Source organism: Ascaphus truei, chromosome 9, assembly GCF_040206685.1.
Source record: "Ascaphus truei isolate aAscTru1 chromosome 9, aAscTru1.hap1, whole genome shotgun sequence".
Classification (NCBI taxonomy): Eukaryota; Metazoa; Chordata; class Amphibia; order Anura; family Ascaphidae; genus Ascaphus; species Ascaphus truei.
This window is the reverse complement of record NC_134491.1, coordinates 26,514,278-26,537,744: the sequence shown is the minus strand read 5'-3', so window position 1 is coordinate 26,537,744 and position 23,467 is coordinate 26,514,278. Positions and strand designations below refer to the sequence as shown.

General features: G+C 44.9%; 1 protein-coding gene across 5 annotated transcripts in view; it reads left to right on the top strand.

Annotated features, from left to right (window-relative positions):
• Window positions 1-77: 77 nt before the first annotated feature.
• ELAPOR1 (endosome-lysosome associated apoptosis and autophagy regulator 1) overlaps window positions 78-23,467 on the top strand; it is a 59,032-nt gene continuing 35,642 nt past the window's right edge. The window contains exons 1-3 of one of the 5 annotated variants that reach the window (XM_075614007.1): window positions 98-167; window positions 2,899-3,115; window positions 14,900-15,047. In XM_075614007.1, the coding sequence (XP_075470122.1) occupies window positions 3,069-3,115; window positions 14,900-15,047 (195 nt within the window). In that variant the 5' untranslated portion in view covers window positions 98-167; window positions 2,899-3,068. Of the gene's footprint in view, window positions 168-1,369; window positions 1,470-2,898; window positions 3,131-14,899; window positions 15,048-23,467 lie in introns of those variants that run through there. The other 4 variants (XM_075614009.1, XM_075614008.1, XM_075614006.1 and 1 more) reach the window with 4 other exon arrangements.

Sequence of the window (23,467 nt, the reverse complement as noted above, 5' to 3'; positions counted from 1 at the left end):
CAGGAAATCTGGAGGGGGTGGGGCTTGTGTTCACATGACCTGAGGCCCCGCCTCCACGGGATCTCTGTACCTCTGATGGGGCCGTTGCTATGGAGACCAGAAGCTACAGAGTGGAGGAAGGTTTCCATGAACCAGACCAGGGCGGAGCCTGGAGAGTAGGGGAGGAGGTGAGTGACTGCGGGGGTGAAGGGGGGGGGGGGGCAGAGGAGGGAAAGAAAGAGGGGGGGAGGGAAAGACAGAGTGGAGGGAAAGACAGAGGGGGAGGGAAAGATGGGGAGGGAAGGAAAGACAGAGGGGTGGGAGGAAAGATAGTGGGGGGAGGGAAAGACAGGAGTGGAAGGAAAGATAGTGGGGGGAGGGAAAGACAGAGGGGTGGGGGGAAGATAGGGGGAGGGAAAGACCGGGGGGAGGTAGAGAGGGAAAAACGGGGGGGAGGTAGAGAGAGGGGGAGGGGAAGACAGAGTGGGGGGGAAAGACAGAGGGGATGGGAAAGAGGGGGATGGGAAAGACAGTGGGGGCAGGAAATGCAGAGGGGCGGGAAGACAGCGGGGCAGCGAAAGGCAGAGGGATGGGAGGGAAAGACAGAGGGGGGAGGGAAGGAAAGACAGTGGGGGGAGGGAAGGAAAACGGGTGGAAGGGAAAGACAGTGGTGGGGGGAGATATGGGGAGGGAAAGACAGGGAAAGGGGAGGGAAAGACAGGGAAGGTGGAGGGAAAGACAGGGAAGGGGGAGGGAAAGACAGGGAAGGGGGAGGGAAAGACAGAGGGGCTAGGGAAAAGCAGAGGGGGAGGGAAAGACAGCAGGGGGGAAGGGAAAGACAGCAGGGGGGAAGGGAAAGACAGAGGGGGAGGGAAAGATAGAGGGGGATGACTGGGGAAGGGAGTGAGGCACAGTCAAGTGGAGGGAGAGAGACGGAAGAGAGAAACGAGGACGTGATACAGGCATAGAAGAATGAAACTGCCATGAGGAGGGAGAGAGGCACAACCAGGGAAGGAAGAGAGAAAGAGACTGCCATGATGAGAGAAATAGAGAGCGAGGGGGAGAAAAAGAGACACCGCCATTGGGATGGAGAGATAGCCATGGAGAGGTAGAGAGAGAGAGGGTGAGACGAGATAGGGAAAGGGAGAAAAAGACACAGCTAGTGGGGGTGAGAGACAGCCACAGGGATGGAGAAGGAGGGGGGGGGGGTGTGAGAGATAATCAGGGAGAGGGAAACTGATTTGGAGAGAGCCATGGGGAGAGTCAGCCAGAGGTAGGGAGAGGGACAGCTGGGGAGAAAGAGTTAGCCATGTTGCCCCTGTAAACTTCTACTGCAGCAACCCTGCCCCCGAGTGCTTAATTGCCTTTGTAACCTCTTATTGCAGCACCACAGCTTCCGGTTGTCTTATGGCTCCTGTAACATCTTGTTGCAGTGCAGACACTCACAGCTCCACCAGAGGGCGCACTATGCTTATATCTATATACCTAAAGTATAACTATATCTATTTAATTATATCTAATAATTTACACAGTATATCGAAGGATTATGTGATACAAGACAGAGCTACAGAGCTAACATTTAAAAAAAATCTATTTGATCCACATCCAGAGCATACATATACACGTGTGTGCATCTCCATCTACTCCTCGTTTCTGCAGAAACCTGCGCTCTATTAACCTACCAGCTTTTGAGTCCACTTTACGCTCCTCCCTCTCCTCTCTCAGTTCTGCTCCAGACCCTGACAACCTGGTCAGGAACTACAACTCTGTCTTGTCCTCGTCTCTTGATCTACATGCCCCGCTTTCTCTCTGCCGTCCTCGCCCTTCTAACCCCAGACCCTGGCTAAATTCCCACACGTGCATGCTGCGTTCCTCTACTCGTTCCTCTGAACGCCTCTGGAGGAAATCTCAAACTCTCGCAGACTTCCTTCACTACAAATTTATGCTATCCTTTTTCAACTCTGCCCTCTCGCAGGCTAAACAAATCTACTTTTCTTCATTAATCGACACGCATAAGTCTAACCCATGCCGACTCTTCTCTGTCTTTGACTCTCTACTCAAGCCAGCCTCAGCTGCATCTTCTTCCTCCTCCATCTCACCTCAGGACTTTGCTGACTATTTTAAAGAAAAGGTGGAATTCATACGTTAGAACATCCTCCTCCCATCCAACACTGCTTCCTAACTCTCCCCCTTGCCTTCCTTGACTCTTTTACCGCTGTCTCAGAGGAGGATGTGTCACTGCTGATCTCCTCTTCTCCCTCTACCACTTGCCCTCTTGACCCCATTCTCTCCCATCTCCTAAAACCTCTTGCTCCTACTATAATCCCTACGCTCACATTTTTAACTCCTCCCTCTATTCTGGGACCTTTCTCTCCTCCTTCAAACATGCAACAATTATACCATTACTCAAAAACAGTAAGCTTGACCCTACCTGTCTTTCTAACTATCGAATTGTCTCCCTCTTGCCTTTTGCTTCTAAACTCCTTGAACGTCTTGTATTCTCTCGCTTGCTCCACTTGACCTTCTCCTGGACCTTATTCTCTCATTGACCCTCTACAATCTGGGTTCCGCACTGCTCACTCCACTGAAACAGCCCTCACTAAAATAACTAATGACCTCAATGCTGCTAAATGCAGAGGTCATTATACTCTACTCATATTACTTGACCTCTCTGCAGCATTTGACACCATGGACCACCTTCTTCACATTCTCCATACTCTTGGTATTCGTAACAAAGCTCTATCCTGGATCTCGTCTTACCTCTCCCATCTTACTTTCAGTGTCTCTTCTGCTAACACCTCCTCCTCTATCGATCTCTCTGTGGGGGTACCCCAGGCTCTTTCCTGGGACCTCTTCTCTTTTGTCTGTACACACTTTCTCTAGACTTTCTCTTTCTCTACCCTCCTAAACATCTCCCAGGAGGACCTCACGGTGGCCCGCTACGCGCTCAAATTCCGCACTGTAGCCGCCGAGACCTGATGGAATGATGAGGCCCTGTCGGCAGTATTCTGGCAAGGATTGTCCTAGGATCTCAAAGACGAGTTGGCTTCTCAGGAACGTCCCGTAGGATTCGAAGATCTTGTGGCCCTATGCATACGCATGGATCAGCACCTCCAGGAGAGAAGGATGGAGAGGGGTAGGCACCAACAAGGTACACACTCTTTTCTCATCCGGCAGGACCTGTGTCTTCAACCTTGGACAAACCTATTCAACTAGGAGGTACCTGCTTATCGACGGGCGAAAGGCAGCGCAGATGTCACGCAAGCTTATGCCTATACTGTGGTAACAGCGGTAACAGCAGACATTTAGTGGCCACTTGTCCATTAAAGTCGGGAAACGCCACAACTCAGTGAGAGTCGGGAGGATCACGCTGGGCACCTTATCTTCATCTCCTCCCCAACTTTCTACCAGGATATACGTGTAACGCGTAGCTCACCACAAACTAAGCGTGGTCACGGTACTGAGGTAGCGAATTGGTTAACGCCGACCCACAGCCTAGGATGTAGAGTAGTCGTGCAAGCCAGGTCAGGATTATAGATTGGAGAATAGTAGTAAGTACTTGCCAGGTCAGGAGTGGAGAGTTGCGAATCGTCAGGGTGCGTAGCAAAGTTCGGGATTGGAGAGTAGCGGATCGTTGGGGTACGTAGCCAGGTTCAGGATAGGAGAGTATCGGCTCGCTGGAGTACTTAGCCAAGGTCAGGACTGGAGACAGGAGAATGGTCGTTCGTAGCCGGATCAGGAGAGGAGAGGTGCGGAGTCAAAGAGATATGCAGGGTCAGGCAACAAGAGGTAACGGGCAAGGCAAGGTCTTGTCGTCCAGGGAAAATTGCCGAGATAAGGCATCAGCTTTGACATTCTTGGATCCGGGAAGGTAGGAAATTATTAAATTAAATCTAGAGAAAAATAGCGACCATCTGGCTTGAGGGGCTCCCATGCGATGTGCGCCTTCAATGTAAAGCAAGTTCTTATGATCCGTGAGGATAGTTATCAGATCTTCGGTACCCTCCAGCAGATGTCTCCATTCTTCGAGGGCCAATTTCATGGATAAGAGTTCCCGGTTCCCGACATCGTAGTTGCATTGGGCCAGAGATTTTTTCTCTCGAAAAGAACGCACATGGATGCAACCTGGATAGAGAATTCTTCCTTTGAACAGCACCTACACCCACATCAGAAGCATCAACCTCAAGAGTAAAAGGAAGTTTGGGATCAGGATGAATAAGAATAGGGGTGGACACAAAGGCCTTCTTGAGATGGGCGAAAGACTGAAGTGCAACAGCAGGCCAGGAAGCAGGGTCCGCTCCTTTCTTGGTTAATTCTGTAAGTGGAGCCACTAAGGAAGAGAAATTTTGGATGAACCTACGATAATAATTTGAGAATCCAAGAAAACGCTGTACTGCTTTTAGGGTAATCGGTTGTGGCCAATCCAGGACTGCTTTGACCTTGCCGGGATCCATGGTGAGGCCGGTATCAGAAATGATGTACCCTAGGAAAATGGTAGATGTTTGATGAAAATGACATTTCTCCAGTTTGGCAAAAAGTTTGTTCTTGCGTAAGCGAAGGAGCACTTGTTTCATGTGAGAGATGTGTTCCTGTCTGGATTTAGAAAATATTAATATGTCATCGAGGTAGACGATTACAAAGGAGTTAAGAAGATCCCTGAAAACTTCATTTACGAAATCCTGAAACACGGCTGGGGCATTGCACAGACCAAAAGGCATGACACCAAGTACTCATAATGTCCATCTCTGGTGTTGAAAGCAGTCTTCCATTCATCACCCTGACGGATCCTGACAAGATTATGGGCACCTCGTAAATCCAATTTAGAAAAAATACTAGCTCCTTGTAATCGATCAAACAGTTCACAAATGAGGGGCAAAGGGTAGCGTTTCTTTACGGTGATTTTGTTGAGAGACCGATAGTCTATGCAAGGGCGTAAGGTTCCGTCCTTTTTCGTCACAAAGAAAACCCTGCGCCCGCAGGAAAGGTGGACTTACATATAAATCCCTTCTGTAAGTTCTCTGCAATATATTCCTTCATTGCCTTGGTTTCAGGCATAGACAACGGATAGGCAGTCCCTCTAGGAGGTGTGGTGCCTGGAAGTAGATCAATGGGACAATTGAACTGGCGGTGAGGTGGAAGAACCGCCGATCTGACCTTATCGAAGACGTCCCGAAACTCAGCGTACTCTTCTGGCAATTGTACCCTTTCCTTCTCCTCGGACACGGTGGTACCCCCAATGCTACTGGCTTCAAGGATACAGTTCTTATGGCAAAAGGCGCTCCATTGAATGGAGCCAATCCACCGAGGGTTGTGTATCTGTAGCCAGGGTAGCCCGAGGATCACGCTGATGGAAGGAGTGTGGATAACATTGAATTGGATCTTTTCCAGGTGTGAATTTTGTACCATGAGTTGAAGCACCTCTGTCTCCAAGGAGATAAACGCCAGCTGCTGAGGTCCTCCGTCTATGGCTTCAAGAGTGATGGGCTCCTTTCTGCGCCTGGTCGGAACTAGATGGCGTTCTACAAAAGCTTGATCTATGAAGTTTCCTCCGGAACCTGAATCGAGGAAAGCGAGCGTAGATACTGGGAAGCCCTCCCCATAGAGAGTAATGGGGATAAGAATGCGAGAAGGGTTGTCAGTAGAAATAGGGGAGAGAAAAAGCGTTCCCAATGAAACTCCCCCGGGTCTCATGGGATATTTACGTTTCCCGACTTTTGGGGACAGAAATATGCAAAATGTCCAGAAACACCGCAGTAAAGGCATAGACCCGGCATTCTTGCGTCGTAATTTCTCAGATTTGGAGAGACCCCCTAATTGCATACGCTCGGACGTATCCGGGGAAGAAATCTCGGCTTGGCTCACCTGACCGGGATTGATCCGGGATGGGGTGACACGATGATGAGCCTTTTCTGATCTGCTATCCAGGAGGTGACGATCCACTTTAATATAGACGGTAATAAGTTCCTCCAAATCGGTGGGACGGTCATAGGCTGCCAGCTCATCTTTCAAGGCTTCAGATAATCCTTGCCATAAGGCCGTGGCCAAAGCTTCGTCGTTCCAGTCAGTTTCTGCAGCTATAGTTCTAAACTCGTGTGCGTATTTGGCGACTGGACGATTGCGTTGAGAAACATGAAAAAGTGCAGAGGAGGCACATACCTTACGACCGGGTGTATCAAACACTTTCCGGAACTCCCGGGCAAAGGCTCCGATATCCTGTGTGAGGTTGGATCTTCGTTCCCAGGTGGGAGAGGCCCAGGCAAGAGCGTCATCTATAAGAAGAGAAACAATATACGCCACCTTGGCGCGGGGAGCAGTGTAGCGTGAAGGATTAATTTCAAATTGTATAAAGCATTGATTCAGAAACCTCCGGTATTCGTGAGGGTCACCCCCATAGCGGTTGGGGGCAGGTAAACGAGGTTCTAGGGGGAAAGGCAAAGCTGGAGTAGTGGAAAGATCAGGAACAGCAGGCACAAGAGGGGGACGCGGTTCCTGTAGGGTCCGAGAAAGAGAGCGAAAGTCCTCCTGAAGGGAGAGCATGCTTTGCTCACTACCCACAATTTTTTCCTCTAGGGTAGACAGGTAGCTTGCGTGTGTGCGCAGGACTCTTCCTACCTCAGCGGGGTCGAAGTTTGTGTGGCTGAGCATACTGTAACGCGTAGCTCACCACAAACGAAGCGCGACCGCTGTGCTGAGGTAGGGAATTGGTTAACGCCGACCCACAGCCACGCGGGCGCGCCTAGGATGTAGACTAGTCAATGCAAGCCAGGTCAGGGTTATAGATTGGAGAATAGTAGTAAACGTATGGTCATCGGGAAATAAAAGAAAGAACCACAATTGTGCAATATTGCCAGTGTATATAATAAACGAAATGCATATAGAAATAAGCGCACTCACATTTTGTGCAAGGGTTACATTCATGGGAGAGAATGGTGATATTGCAGCGAGATCTCGCCAGCTACCCGGTTCGCGCGCCTCAGCATCCGCGTGCGTCACTTCCGGTGACGTATCGCTTCAGGGCGGAAGTGCCTGGACGGTCTCTCCGGTTGCACTTGCTTTGCCAGTACTCTCTGTTAACGCAAGTTCTGATGTCTCCCAGGATCTGCCAATCGATTCAACGCGTTTCACTATCGCTTCCTCAGGAATCGTATAGGCTTGTTGAATACACTACCTATTTATAGTAACCATCTAATTGAATAACCAATCCTCAGCTAGTTCTCAAAATGATCAATAGCAGCACTAAACTTAACATAAAGTGGTGAGTAATGGTATTTATACAGACTAAGGGGTATAGTATATACCATAATCTACATATCAATATAACATAGCAAAAACTTTATTAAAAAACATTCATAAATAACATCCTATTAACCCCTACATAACAAAAAATTAGCTAGAATAAAAATGTGGATAAAACTTCTAATTGGATACTCTTACATAAATCCCACATATTATAGCTAGCATACAACCTATATATAAAAATACATTCTAATAAAAGAGGCGATGGATGAGGTAGAACTATAAGGAGGAGGATAGAGAAAAATGTATTAAACACTATAAATATAAATATACAGGGGGATACTGATAGATACAGAAGATGCAGTATAAAGGGGATACAGATATATACAGAAGGTGCAGTATATAGGGGATTCAGATATATACATTTGTAGTATACAGGGGATACAGATATATACAGAAGGTGTAGTATACAGGGGATACAGATATATATACAGAATGTGCAGTATACAGGGGATACAGATATATACAGAATGTGTAGTATACATGGGATACAGATATATACAGGAGGTGTAGTATTCAGGGGATACAGATATATATAGCAGGTGTAGTATACAGGGGATACAGATATATACAGAATGTGTAGTATTCAGGGGATACAGATATATATAGCAGGTGTAGTATACAGGGGATACAGATATATATAGCAGGTGTAGTATTCAGAGGATACAGATATATACAGAAGGTGTAGTATACAGGGGATACAGATATATATATAGCAGGTGTAGTATACAGGGGATACAGATATATACAGGAGGTGCAGTATACAGGGGATACAGATATATACAGGAGGTGCAGTATACAGGGGATACAGATATATACAGGAGGTGCAATATAAAGGGGATACAGATATATACAGGAGGTGCAGTATACAGGGGATTACAGATATATACAGAAGGTGCAGTATACGGGATACAGATATATACAGGAGGTGTAGTATTCAGGGGATACAGATATATACAGGAGGTGCAGTATACAGGGGATACAGATATATATAGCAGGTGTAGTATACAGGGGATACAGATATATACAGGAGGTGCAGTATACAGGGGATACAGATATATACAGGGGATACAGATATATACAGGAGGTGCAATATAAAGGGGATACAGATATATACAGGAGGTGCAGTATACAGGGGATTACAGATATATACAGAAGGTGCAGTATACGGGATACAGATATATACAGGAGGTGTAGTATTCAGGGGATACAGATATATACAGGAGGTGCAGTATACAGGGGATACAGATATATATAGCAGGTGTAGTATACAGGGGATACAGATATATACAGGAGGTGCAGTATACAGGGGATACAGATATATACAGGGGATACAGATATATACAGGAGGTGCAATATAAAGGGGATACAGATATATACAGGAGGTGCAGTATACAGGGGATTACAGATATATACAGAAGGTGCAGTATACGGGATACAGATATATACAGGAGGTGTAGTATTCAGGGGATACAGATATATACAAGAGGGGCAGTATACAGGGGATACAGGAGGTGTAATTTGATTTGGTGACAGACAAGAAGCACAGACTGTGGGATAGACAGAGACGCACACACACCCTTTGCTACACCCAGAGAAACACCCACAGTGTACAAACACGGACACACCCTCAGACACACACTGCACAAACACACACACAGACACACACATCTAGCACTACAACTGTACACACACTGATACACCTCACACACAGACATGCAGAGAAAACCTGCACTGTATAAATATGCAGAGTATCTCCATACACAAACCATAACCACACTGCTCTGTGTAATGATGCTGTGTATCTCTATACTCATAATAAACACGCTGCGCTGTATAATGATGCTGTGTATCTCTATACACGCATAATGAACACGCTGCGCTGTATAATGATGCTGTGTATCTCTATACTCATAATAAACACGCTGCGCTGTATAATGATGCTGTGTATCTCTATACTCATAATAAACACGCTGCGCTGTATAATGATGCTGTGTATCTCTATACACGCATAATGAACACGCTGCGCTGTATAATGATGCTGTGTATCTCTATACACTCATAATGAACACGCTGCGCTGTATAATGAGGTCAGATTTGCCACCCCTCCCGGTCTGAACCAGAGACTTCGGGTTTTGGCCACGTTTCTCCGGCCTACGGGCTTACTTTGTAAACCTCTGGATGGCGGCATTCGGCGGCGACGTCTCCCGGCATCCTCTGCGTCCTCCGGCATCTCCCTGCAACTGCTGTCAATATGGCTGCGTGGCGTCAAATGGTGCCACGTTGCCATGACAACGGGAACGCTGCGTGACATCAAAGCGTCACATGACGCTAGTTGCCATGACGGGATGCTACGTGATGTCATGCAGCGCCACGTTGCCATGACAACGTGACGTCACGTGACGTATTGGCACCATAAGGCATCCAGTTGTCACGGCAACTTGACGCCGCGGAAAGTAAGAGCTCAATGTATGTATGTATGTTTTTATTTATATAGCGCCATTAATGTACATAGCGCTTCATAGCAGTAATACACGTGATAATCATATAAATAACAAATAATATAAATAACACATAATGGGAAGAAGGGCTTCAGACATAAAAGTGACCTTTAGGAAACGAAGTCCCTGCCCGAATAGCTTATAATTTAATTGGTAAGTAGGAGGAACTTACAGAGACAGTAGGAGGGTGTTCTGGTAAGTGCGTCTGTAAGGGGCCAAGGTTTATGTATGAGGTGTTTCGTATCAGCCACAGAGCTACTCATATGCTTAGTTAAGCAGGTGTATTTTAAGGTGGGTCTTAAAGGTGGCTAGAGATGATGCTAGTCGGGTATTGAGGGGAAGGGTATTCCAGAGGTGTGGAGCAGTCAGTGAGAAAGGTTTAAGGTGGGAGAGGGCTTTAGATACAAAGGGGGTAGAGAGAAGACATCCTTGAGTAGAACGCAAGAGTTGGGATGGTGCATAGTGAGAAATTAGGGCTGAGATGTAAGGAGGGGCAGAAGAGTGTCAAGCTTTAAAAGTGAGGAGAATTGAGTGCGAAATGCAGGATTTGATAAGAAGCCAGGAGAGGGATTTCAGCTGGGGAGACGCTGAGACAGATTTAGGGAAGAGTAGTGATTCTGGCAGCAGCGTTTAGGATAGATTGTAGGGGAGACAGGTGAGAGGCAGGAAGGCCGGACAGCAGGAAGTTACAGTAGTCCAGACGGAGAGAATGAGGGTCTGTGTCAGAGTTTTTTTAGCAGTCAAGCAACAGAGGAAAGGGGGTATCTTAGTAATATTGCGGAGGAAAAACAACGGGTTTTAGCTACCTTTTGAATGCGAGTTGAGAATGTGAGAGGCGTGTGACCCCCTAGGCAGCGTGCTTGTGCTACTGAGTGAATGATAGTGCTTCCAACAGTAATGTGGAAGGAGGTAGTAGGACCAGGTTTAGGAGGAAATATGAAATGTAAATTTTTTATCTCCGGTTAGCCTTCGGTAGAAGGTGGCAACCCTGAATGAGGCTGAGTATCTCAATACACTGATAATAAGTTGTTTTTTTAAATACTGTATATGTATTGAGAGGGTGGGGGTCTTTTTTTATATGTATTGGGGGATGGGGGTCTTTTTTTAATATGTATTGGGGGTGGGGTTCTTTTTTTTATATGTGTAGGGGGAGTGGGGGTCTTTTTTTATGTATGTATTGGGGGGGGGTAATATGTATTTGGTGGGGGTCTTTTTAAATATGCATTGGGGACTGGGGGTGTATTTTTTAATATGCATTGGAGGATTGGGCTGTATATTTTAATATGCATTGCGGGCTGGGGTGTATTTTTTAATATGCATTGGGGAGTGGGGGGTGTATTTAATATGTATTGGGGGCTTGGGGTGTATTTAATATGTATTGGGGGCTTGGGGTGTATTTTTTAATATGTGGGGGGTGGTGTATTTATTATGTATTGGGGGGGTTTATATGTATTTAGGGGGGTGGGGTTTTTGGTATGTATTTTGTGGGGGGGATTGAGTGAGAGTGGGGTAATTGATGGAAGGTGGGGGCGAGTGAGAGGAGAGAGGGGCGGGAGTGAGTGAGGAAAAAGGGAGTAAGAGTGAGGCACAGGGGAGAGAAATGCATGCGAGGTGAGTGAGGAAGAGGGAGTGAGACAGAGGGGAGAGAAATACACGGGAAGAGGGTGGGAAATAGAGGTCTCGTGAGGTGTGAAATGGGGGGGCTCGCAATACCGCTGAGGGGTGGGGGGGGGCTGGACTTAACTCTAGTCCTGGGCCCTGGGAAATCTGTCAGCGGCCCTGCCTGTGAGTACATGACCTGCATACAGGACAAGGGTTAATGTCCCACTTTTTACCTTCACAAAGGTCCCTCAAATGAATAATATCTCCCCTCAATCCATCCCCATATACCATCGGTCACGGACAGCACACATGACTTAGATATGCAACCAGGGTTAATACACAAGGCTACTCTAGCCAACTCACCTTTCTCCTGCGCAAGGTACTTTCAATGAGTTTATATTAACCCATTACTCAATTGCAATCATATCTATTTGCTTTTACCACCCAAGAAGTATGCAAAATAAGAAGTATGCAAAATATGTAATTAATATATATCTGCCAGGGTCTCATGTCCCTGTTTATTATAGAAAAACTATGCACTTAACACACAAAAATCTGTTGTAGCAAAATGTGTCCGAAAATGTAAATACTCTCTACAAAGCGTGCAACAGTTCATTCAGAGCCCCAAAGCATCACTTATTAAAGAATTGTATAATATATATAAAAAATACAGTGCGTAGATTACAGAAAAAGGATTACAAGAAAATACAGTTATAATAAATGCAGAACATTTTCATAAAATAACAGCATAAAACACAATCCCTATACAGTACGTTACAACAGTTACAGTTATTACAATGTTTTATAAGTTTTCCCAAAATTCACTTGTTTGATCCCAAACACACCTCTGTTTAATTCTGATTTCATAACTCCAGGGCAAGACCTATATAACATCCTTCTCCCATTGAAACAACGTAAGCCCACCCCTCTCGTAAATCAGCTTCTAGGTTGGCGGTTTTTACGATTTAGAAAAAAACCCTCCCCTTTTAACATTTAAAAGGGTGCCTAGATATATGAAAGACCTAATAACTGCGTGGCCCTGATACTTCGACACACGTGAGTCATATCAATAGGTTTAGGTGATTGACAGATGTAATAAGACTAATTTTGACTGACTTGCTCCTAAATTTGAGTGACAAATGGATATCTGTCCCTTATCGCCTGCTAGAAATGAAGGGTTTGGCTTTATTGCATTCGTCTATTTGTCACGATTACAAATCTCTAATTCTTACTCTTAGGCGCTGACCCATGCTGAGGCACGCTGACGCTTGTCAGTGAGCTCCTGCAGCCGCAATGAGGGCAAACCAGCTCCGTGACGTCATTGGCCCGCCCCCCGACACGCCCCCGGACGGCGCGCGAACTAAGGCCAGGGAAAGCACCCGCTTTCCCTCAGCCTCAGCGCACCTCCGCACGGCTGCAGTCTCTATGGACTCAGCCTTATGAATTACTATCTGGTACATCATTTCTTCATTTTAATAAAGTCCTCCAACTAAGTGGGGACCTGGTTGTCACCCCTCTCTGGGTACGGTTGCCAGGTGTCCAGTATTGAACCAGATTGTATTTGGACACTGTCCAGTAAAAAATTAGAGGAATACTGGACATTTATGTGTCCGGTATTACCTCTGTGGACATAGTGACCTGACTGGTTTGGGGGGGCGAAGAATTTCCCTGAGCAGGGAGAGAGCAAGGCTGTTGCTAGGGGGCTGGGCAGCTTCCTCCATCCTGATTTGTTACAGCAGGGTAATGCAGCCAATCAGAAGGAGGTGTCAGGTGCCTGAGGGTGGGGCCAAGGAGGAGGAAACAGCATGGAGCGGAGAGAGGTGTGTGGGTCTGTCTCGCGCATGTGTCTCGTGTGTCTCGCGCGTGTGTCTCGCGCATGTGTCTCGTGTGTTGCCCTGTTTTGTCCAGTATTTTTGAGAAGCCACCTGGCAACCCTATCTCTGAGATGCAAAATGGTATCTCAGCTTGGAAGTACCCTTAAAAATGCCCTGTTTACGTTAGTGTCAGGAGAGCCATAATTTAATCCCATCTCTGGCAACACAAATGCTCTTATCTTTAGATTCTATCAGTCCTAAAACTAGGCCTGACATGGGTTTAACAGGCCATAAAACGTTTCTTTGTATTTTTAAAATCAATCTGTAGCCACATTAACCCTTGGAGTACCATATTGATTATCACATGTAATATTCCCCACCATTTTCATTGCAAGCATGCTGCGCTGTATAATGATTTGGAGTATCTCTATACACTGATGAGCACGCTCTGCTGTATAGTGATGATAAGTATCTCTATACACTGATAATGAGCACGCTGAGCTGTGTAATGATATTGAGCATCTCTAGACATTGATAATAAGCACGCTGCACTGTATAATGATGCCGAGTATCCCTATAAACCGATGATGAGCACACTGCGCTGTGTAATGATGCTTTCTTCTATATTAAATCCCAGACTGGCAGAACCTTTTTAGTGGCCGTGTGGTAACATTAGCTCCAGGATTGAGTTGGGGCAAGTTAGGGCTGGGGTATAATGTGACAAAATCCAATGTGGACTTCCTGATCCCTAGACAGACACCTAGATATATATATATATATATATATGTATGTATGTGTGTGTGTGTGTGTGTGTGTGTGTGTGTGTATCAATTTCTTTACATATGTATTTGAAGAATGTGTGTGTGTATATATGTATAAAATGTTATATAGAGAGAGGAGAGGACCATTTGCATTTAAGCTGCTCTTAAAACTACTACCTGAACTGGACATTTTAAAATCACTGCTTAATGTGGATTGACCTGTGCCTACATTGCATACTGCATATTGTTTATTATGGACTAATGCTGAGTATTTTTTATAATTGTATATGTCTTTTTATGCACACTTAGAATTTTGACTGTCATTTTATATAGAGATCAGTGTCAGTGTGTGTATATACTGTATATATATATATATATATATATATATATATATATATATATATATATATATATATATATATATATATATATATATATATATATATAGATGTAGAGGTATCTGTACCGTGTTAGCCGTGCAAAACAAATACTCGATACCATTCTGTGTCTAACGAAATGCTTTTATTTGTGCGAGCTTTCGAGATAGACTGATCTCTTCTTCCGGCGATGTTACAATGGAGTGTATCTCGAAAGTTCGCACAAATAAAAGCATTTCGTTAGAGACAGAATGGTATCGAGTATTTGTTTTTGATTTTATATATATATATATATGCGCGCGCGTACGCACACACATATAGAGAGAGAGAGATATACATTTTATCATCACTATAATTAGGAGTGGGTGCTGGATCCCTCTGGCAGTAGGGAGGGGAGTTACGTGGGGTGTAGCAGGAGGGCAGGCATTACATGGGTGCTGCACCTAGCAGCGGGCAGGTTCGGTGGAGGAGTCAGAGGTGTGGTTACACCCTTAGTCCCTCCCCTCTCTCCATGATAAGAGCCAGGAGCACCTGTTCATATATCACTCACCTTTCTCTCCCTCTCACAGACAAGCCGGCACCCACGGGTGCCACCACACAATGCCTGAGCCGATCTCTCCTCTGGCACCCAGGCGGGTGCCCTTGCTTCTCCTCACCTGGATGCTGGTGCTGAGCCATGGCCCCATTCAAGGGCAGCAGCTCCACGCCTGCAAGGAGGTAATAAGTGTGCATGTGTCGGGAGGGGTGCAGTTAGGGTGGCTTTATTTGCCACCTACCTCCAGTTTAACCCGTTTCCTGCCAGAAATGGCTATGCTGCAGGTTCCTGGCAGTAAAAGGGTTAATGTACCAGTCCTTGAGGTTCTCCCTATCTACTGGTTACCTGACAGCTGTTAGGAGTCCCATGGCTCAGTATCTTGTGGTCTCGTGGTACAGAGACTGCAGTGCAATATGTACATGTATGTATAACATGCAGAGCAATATGTACATGTATGTATAAGATGCAGAGCAATATGTACATGTATGTATAACATGCAGAGCAATATGTACATGTATGTATAACATGCAGAGCAATATGTACATGTATGTATAACATGCAGAGCAATATGTACATGTATGTATAACATGCAGTGTAATATGTACATGTATGTATAACATGCAGAGCAATATGTACATGTATGTATAACATGCAGTGTAATATGTACATGTATGTATAACATGCAGAGCAATATGTACTTGTATGTATAACGTGCAGAACAATATGTACTGTACATGTATGTATAAGATGCAGACCATTATGTACATGTATGTATAAGACGTAAATCAATATGTACATGTAATAATAGCGTGCAGAGCAATATGTACATGTAATAATAGCGTGCAGAGCAATATGTACATGTAATAATAGCATGCAGAGCAATATGTACATGTAGCAATAGTGTGCAGAGCAATATGTTCAAGTAATTATAGCGTGCAAAGCATTATGTACATGTAATTATAACGTGCAGAGCAATATGTATATGTAATTATAGTGTTCAGAGCAATATGTACATGTAATTATAGCATGCAAAGTGATATGTACATGTAATTATAGCATGCAAAGTGATATGTACATGTAATTATAGCATGCAGATCAATATGTACATGTAATTATAGCATGCAAAGTGATATGTACATGTAATTATAGCATGCAGATCAATATGTACATGTAATTAAAGCGTGAAGAGCGATATGTACATGTAATTATAGCGTGCAGAGCAATATGTACATGTAATTTTAGCATGCCAAGCAATATATGTATGTATAATGTGCAGAGCAATATGAACATGTGATTATAGCGTGCAGAGCAATATGTACATTTAATAATAGCGTGCAGAGCATTATGTACGTGTATGTATAAGATACCGAGAAATATGTACATGTATGTATAAGATGCAGAACAATATGTGCATGTATGTCTTAGATGCAGAGCAATATGTACATGTAATTATAGCGTTCAGAGTAATATGTACATGTAATTATACCGTGCAGAGCAATATGTACATGTAATTATAGCGTGCAGAGCAATATGTACATGTAATTATAGTGTGCAGAGCAATATGTACATGTAATTAATGTAATTATAGCGTGCAGAGCATTATGTACATGTATGTATAAGATACCGAGAAATATGTACATGTATGTACAAGATGCAGAACAATATGTGCATGTATGTCTTAGATGCAGAGCAATATGTACATGTATGTATAAGATGCAGAGCAATTTGTACATGCAATTATAGAGTGCAGAGCATTATGTACATGTATGTGTAAGATGCAGTGCAATATGTAATGTAAGTATAACGTGCAGTGCAATATGTAATGTAAGTATAACGTGCAGTGCAATATGACATGTATGTATAAAATGCAAAGCAATATGTACATGTATGTATAAGATGCAGAGCAATATGTACATGTATGTATAAGATGCAGAGCAATATGTACATGTATGTATAAGATGCAGAGCAATATGTACATGTATGTATAACGTACAAAGCAATATTTATCGTACAAAGCAATATAATAACATGCACAGCTATAATAAATGCCTTCCAGTGAGTGAGACTGCCCAGCCATTGAGTAATAACAGTCACCTGCATTAATACCCCTCACTGCCCCAGGCATCTTCTATTTGCACATGTATGTAATCTGTCCCTGCATCTGTTTCCCCTCCCAAACCCCAGTACCGCTGACACCATCTCTTTAGCATCTAGATTCCTGTCTAACAAGGTCTCCCTCAAATCAATAATCCCTTCACTGCCAGGCTTGGCACATCTATGGTTTGTACAGGGGATACACAGCCTGGCACCTCTACGGCTACTACAGGAGATACAGAGCCTTGAAACTCTAGGACTGGTGCAGGGATACAGAGCCTCGTACCTTTATGCCTGTCACCTCTAGGACTGGTGCTTTGTTACAGATTATGGCACCTCAATGGGTAGTACAGGGCATGCAGAGCCGGCACCTTTAGGGCTGGTACAAGGATAGAGTGTGGCACCTGTAAGCAGACACATGAATTCAGTGCCTGGTACCTCTTGGACTGGCACAAGGACTCAGAGCCTGCACTTCCTTGGTGATGTGGTGTGAGGGGAGCCTTGCACTATACCTGCCAGTAACAAGGACAAATAACATGAAATCTCATTAAGTAATTCAAGAGATACGCTGCGCTCTAGCAATGACACCTGCTCCCCCCCCTGTTACCATCTGTTCCCTGCTGGCTTTGGAAGGTCCCCTGTAAGGTGACACCTCAAATCTTTGTGTTATCTCCAGGCTGAGAAGTACACTTCATGTAACCCCTGACCTGCTGTTTATATAACCTGAGACAGACCATATAGAAGTCCTAATGTGTCAATGGAATATACGATGGAGGCTCTGTCCTATAATCTGAGACACAGACTCTATAAAAGACCTATTGTATATGGCAAATACGCTGGAGGCTCAGTCATATAAACTGGAACACAGAGCCTATAGAAGACCCGTTGTATAAATGGGATGTACGCCGGAGGCTCCATCCTATAAACTGGGGGACACACCCTATAGAAATCCTGTTGCGTAAATGAGATTTATACGAGGGAGGCTTTGACCTATAATCTGAGATGTTACGGGCCTCTCCGGCAGTAATGAACTTAACTTGCAACGCTCAGCAGTTTTTTTTTTAAAACTCCCAATAACAAATGCAACTTGTTCCTGAGAAATGCAATAACGTAAAATAAAGTGGAAGGAGTGCTAGATTGGGCAATAGGACGAGTTATAGGGAGTGGTTATATGGAGCAATATGAGGATGTATAGGTAGTGGTTATACTGTATGGAGAAATAGAAGTTATAGGGAGGAGTTATAGGGAGCGGTTACACGGAACAATAGGGGGAGTTATTGGGAGCTGTTATATGATAGATAAGTAAAGAGCAAATGCTTGTGAGGACAGTTTTCCTTTAACCCTTTTGAGGGCGCGCAAGGGGTTAATTCTCCGTAATTAGATGTTGCTTCATTGCGTGAATTTATCTAATGTGTTTTGAATCATGATTATATAAATGTTTGTTCTGTGGGTTTACAGTTCGAAATCATTTCACAATTATACCTTAAAAATACTAACATAGGGTAGAATCCTGACATGAATGCGGCCACGTCTAGGGTAATAGTGCAGCCACCTCTGGAGTGGTGTCCTTTATCTTCGGGGGGGATCTCTCGGTAGCTGCCTCAGGTCTCGCTCTGTATCCTGGATCCGGCTCACTCACCCGTCTACTCTTTGTTTACTGAATGTTCAATGCCAAAGCAAATACATAGACACACACATATGCACTCACACACAGAGACACAGAGATACATGGACACAGAGATATATACATGCACACACATATGCACTCACACATACATATACTCACAGACACACAGGGAAACACACATAAACATATAGAGACACACACATACACGAACAAACAGACACTTATTCACACTGTCACAAAAAGAGGCACACACCTACACACAGACACAGATGTACAGATACATACATATACACAGCGTAAAACACACACACACACACACACACACACACATTAATTCACAGACATGCACACACACATGTACACAGCGACAAACACACAGCCACATACACAGACACACACAAACACATACGTACACACACAGAAATACACGTACATATGTAGACACACATGCAAACACACACATAAACACGGAGAAACACACTCACATACAGACACAAACAGAGACACATACACACCTGTCACATAGAGACATACAAAGACTTTCAGACAGATTGACACAGACAAACATACACACAATCTGTCACACCTAGACACATACACACACTGTCACATCCAGACACCAACACACACTGTCATACCCAGACACATACACACGCTGTCACATCTAGACACAAACACACACTGTCAAACCCAGAGGCATGCACGTACGCACACACACGCACATATATACAGCGACTCAGACACACACATGCACATTCAAGCACAAACACATACACACTGTCACACCCAGAGCCACACACATAAAGGCTTAATATTTCGACCCCTCTCGGTAATGTTACCACCGTGTATAACTGGAGACCACACACAACGTTGAAAGAATAAAGGTCACAGCTTTATTTTAACAGCATATGTTAAAACCCCATGCCAGCCCCCCAGCCCTACACGATTTAATAACGGGGAGAAGATCTTTGCCATGTTGGCAATTGGCCACGCTGCCTCCCCCGCCCATTCTACAAAAGCAGGGGGGGAGATCCTTATCAGCCATCGTTCGGCTGCACGCCCCCACTCCCGCCCTGTGATACACGTTCCCCCTTAGTGGCAGCTTAGGCCCAGCCCTAAAGCTGGCACCCAGCCTTCCAACAGCGTTGATTGGGCATGGCCGGCTCGGTCCAAAAACCAGCACCTACAGCCTGTCAAGCTGTTCTTGGGGCTCTACTTAGGGCGGATCCTACAGTCCTCACACATTCACGTATCCCTGAGCTTGGCTGACACGGCAGCTCCGCCACCCAAAGGCCCCCCACCGGGCACTGGCTACTCTGGCCTCCCCTCCCTCAAGATGTCACCCTGAACTGCCAAAGATAAAACCGTAGCTACTCTTGCAATATCCCCGATATTTCTTATGAACACATCTAACCCTTTCCCTGACAGGTGTACACCGTCCCTTCTGTACCACCTGCCTTCCTTCGCCTCGATCTCTGTGTTTCAGTATTTTACCCCCGCAAGAAAGGATGAAGTTGGCCATGGTCTTGTTAACCTTTTTCTAGCTTTCTCTTTCCCGATACACTTTCCTGACCCCCCATATAATTCTTGGAATTATTTACGACCATATGACTAAAACATTATTCCACAGTGTCTTTAAATGGGTGCACTCTTTCAGTATCCTGTAGATTACCTCTTAGTGTTTTGGTGTTAGCCAGGTCGTTCCCCCCAAGGTGTAGTAAAATAACATCGAGTTTCACCTTAGCTAGCGCTTTATATAGTGCTGGTTGCAGATCGACCAAGCACATCCTTTGTTTCCCCAGCTGTCACAAATTCATTCTCTCTGTAGCCTAACAGAGCTGTAGGATGTTCCGTTGCTCCTTTGCCCTTTCGTATGCCCAATGAATAAACAAATATGCCCATTATCCACACTTCCAGGGCTCTACCACCGTCGCCTACTGAGGAATAGAACAGAATATTAAAATGCGTGCCTTTGCACGTTGCCATGCCCTTTAGCCCTGATGTAACCCCTATGAGCACTGGACTTCCACCTCCAAGTTTCCTTATTTGTTCTGGCGTACAGCCGCCCTCTTCTGCGCAACGGTTCCCCACAACATTCCCCTTTGAGGTATGCGCCGAAGTCTAGCGACCCAGCCACATATGTAAACAGCTCGAGTTCTTGGTGGCTACGTGTAACGAGTGCTCACCACTAACAAGGCGGGACCGCGAGGCTGAGGTGGGTATGTTGGTAGCCACCGACCTACAACCGAGCAGCCACGTCCGGAATGCAGAGTGGTAGTCATGTAGCTGGGTCAGGGTAGGAGAAGTCAGATTGGTTGAGGTACTTGCCGTGGTCTAGGAGTGGAAAGATCGGATTGTCGTTGTGTGGTGCCGGGGTCCAGGGGTATAGAATGTAGAATAGTCGTGTCTGTAGCCGTGGTCCAGGGGTCACAGAAGGCAGGAGTCCGGGTGCGAGCTGCAGTCAAAATATAGGGAGCAAGACAAGGCAAAGGCAGGACAGCAAGAAGCTAGAGGTAAGCACAAGTCACAAGAACAGAGTTTATGCTCAGCCAGTTTGTAGGAGGGCTCGCTGAGTATTTAAAGGGCAGGCAGCCAATGGAATGGCAGCACACAGGTGCACGGTAACGAATGCAGAACAGCCCACAGCTGCAGGATAATGAGCAATCAGACATAGGCTGTCCACTGATAGGCAGGGACGGAGTGCATAGCAGCTGAGGAATAATTGAGAGAATTAACCCCTTGTTTGCTTGTGTCCGTGCGGCGTCTGCGCGTAGCTAGTGTGCGCCGTAGGTTGCCCGTGTTGTCACGGAGGCGGAGCCTGGAGACAGTTCCTGCGGTGTTTTCCTTCCTTCCCCCCAGCCTGGTAGTGTGTCATGCGTCTCGTTGCGGGGCGTGCCAAGGGGGCGGAGCCTGGGCACGGTGCGTGCGGTGTCCACCAAGCTGGCAGCGCGACGTGCGTCACCCGTCTCGTCAAGGGACACGTCACGGGGGCGGGTCCGCAGCCCAATCCTCACATAAAGGCAGACTGAGGTTTCCAATAGAGATGTCTTTGACAATCTATCATGAAAGTAGAGCACCAAACGGCAGCAGGTTTAGCATAACAATAGTGGATACAAGCAAACTGCTTTAAAATGGAACCGTTTACATCATGTTGCTGGTCCACCCCATCCTTTAATGCTACCGTAACTTGTTTTCATAAGGCACGAAAGACTGTGCTGGAGGAGACTGGTGCAACCTGCTCATTAACTCAAGAACACACAGTATTTATGAAAACATTGGGGCCTCTTCCTTAAGCTGCAATACCATCACCAAATATGTTTGCGAGACCATTTCCTGCTTCTCAACACAAGTAGAATGTCCTGTTCAGCACCTGTGTGCGCGTGACCTATATTTGGGACAAGGGTTAATATACACACTTATCTAGCTCATTCAGTTTCTCCACACATGTACCCTCAAAGGAATAAGGAGGAGTAGAGAGAAAGAGATAGGAGGTGAATAGAGGATTTGTGGGGGTGCTTTTTATTTAGGGGTGTAGAAGTTGTTGGGAAAGAGGTGTGTAAATAGTGGTGCAGTGTATGGGCGCATACATAGGTGGAGGGGAGGAGCGATGAAGAAATGTGGACTGGACAGGAGTTGGGAAGTTGGTGAGAAGAGAAAAATGGACAAAGGACTGAGAAAATAGCAAATAAGGAGGGCATAATGAGAGGCAGGAAGAGAGTGTTCCCAGGTAGTGAAGGATAATAGTAATTGTTGAAAGAGAAGGTGTATAAATCAGGCCTGTCAGGGCAGTGTAGCACTGAAGATTAAGCAGCAGATTACAAACAATCTATAGATGTGGACAAATTGTCAGAGGATTTATAAAGTCAAGTTGCCGCAGTTGCAGAGATATTCCTAAAGTGCAGAGTCCAGATCTTCATGTATTCTTCACCTCCAGTTCAACTCCTATATTAACGTCACAGACACTTCATACAGTATGTGACACTTAAGATGTTAACACAGCCAACATAGAAAACCCTGGTTTGTGGTATCATTTGATTTGTGTAATTGCAATGGTTACAAATATCTATCTATCTCTGTCAATGGCCCTTATTCTGTAAGGTGTGATAGCGCAGATGACGTGCTATCACATAACTAACCCTAAACCAGATATCCTGTATCTTTAGATCAGCACATAAAAACTAGACATGGACACGGTTCATCCTGCCCTAAAACACTGAGGGTATCTTAAGACAATTTGTAACCAATGATAACCTCTCGTGTGCCAAATTGATTAAAATACTAAATATCTCATGATATTATCATGACACAGAATAGCAATTTTTTGTTGTTGTGATAATTCCACTTGAAAAGTCCATTCTTGCACCTAAACGAATAAGGCCACTGTGTTTATTTTGAGAATAGTAACTGGATCTTTGTTGAGTAGGGGTAGCATATTGATCCCTTTCCTGTTAGCAATCAATTGTTTTTAGACAGAGTCATTTATAATGATGGCACTTAAAGTCCAACGAATCAACTTTCTTTGCTAAACTCTTGATGGAATCCCATAAAATAGTGATTATTATGGAAACTTGACAAAGACAATAGATATCTTAAAAAAAGGTTGGACATCTTTTTAGAAAGGAAAGGTATACAGGGATATACCAAATAAGTAAACATGGGAAGAAAGTTGATATGTGGAGTAATTCGATTGCCAATATTTGGAGTCAGGAAGGAATTATTTTTTTTCGCTTATGAGATATCATTCGATGATATGTCACTGAGTTTTTTGTTTGCCTTCCTCTGTATCAATACACTGCAAGTACGGATATTGGATAAAGTATCTGTCGTCTAAACTTAGCATAGGGTGAACTTGATGGACGTTATGTCTTTTTGAAACCTCAT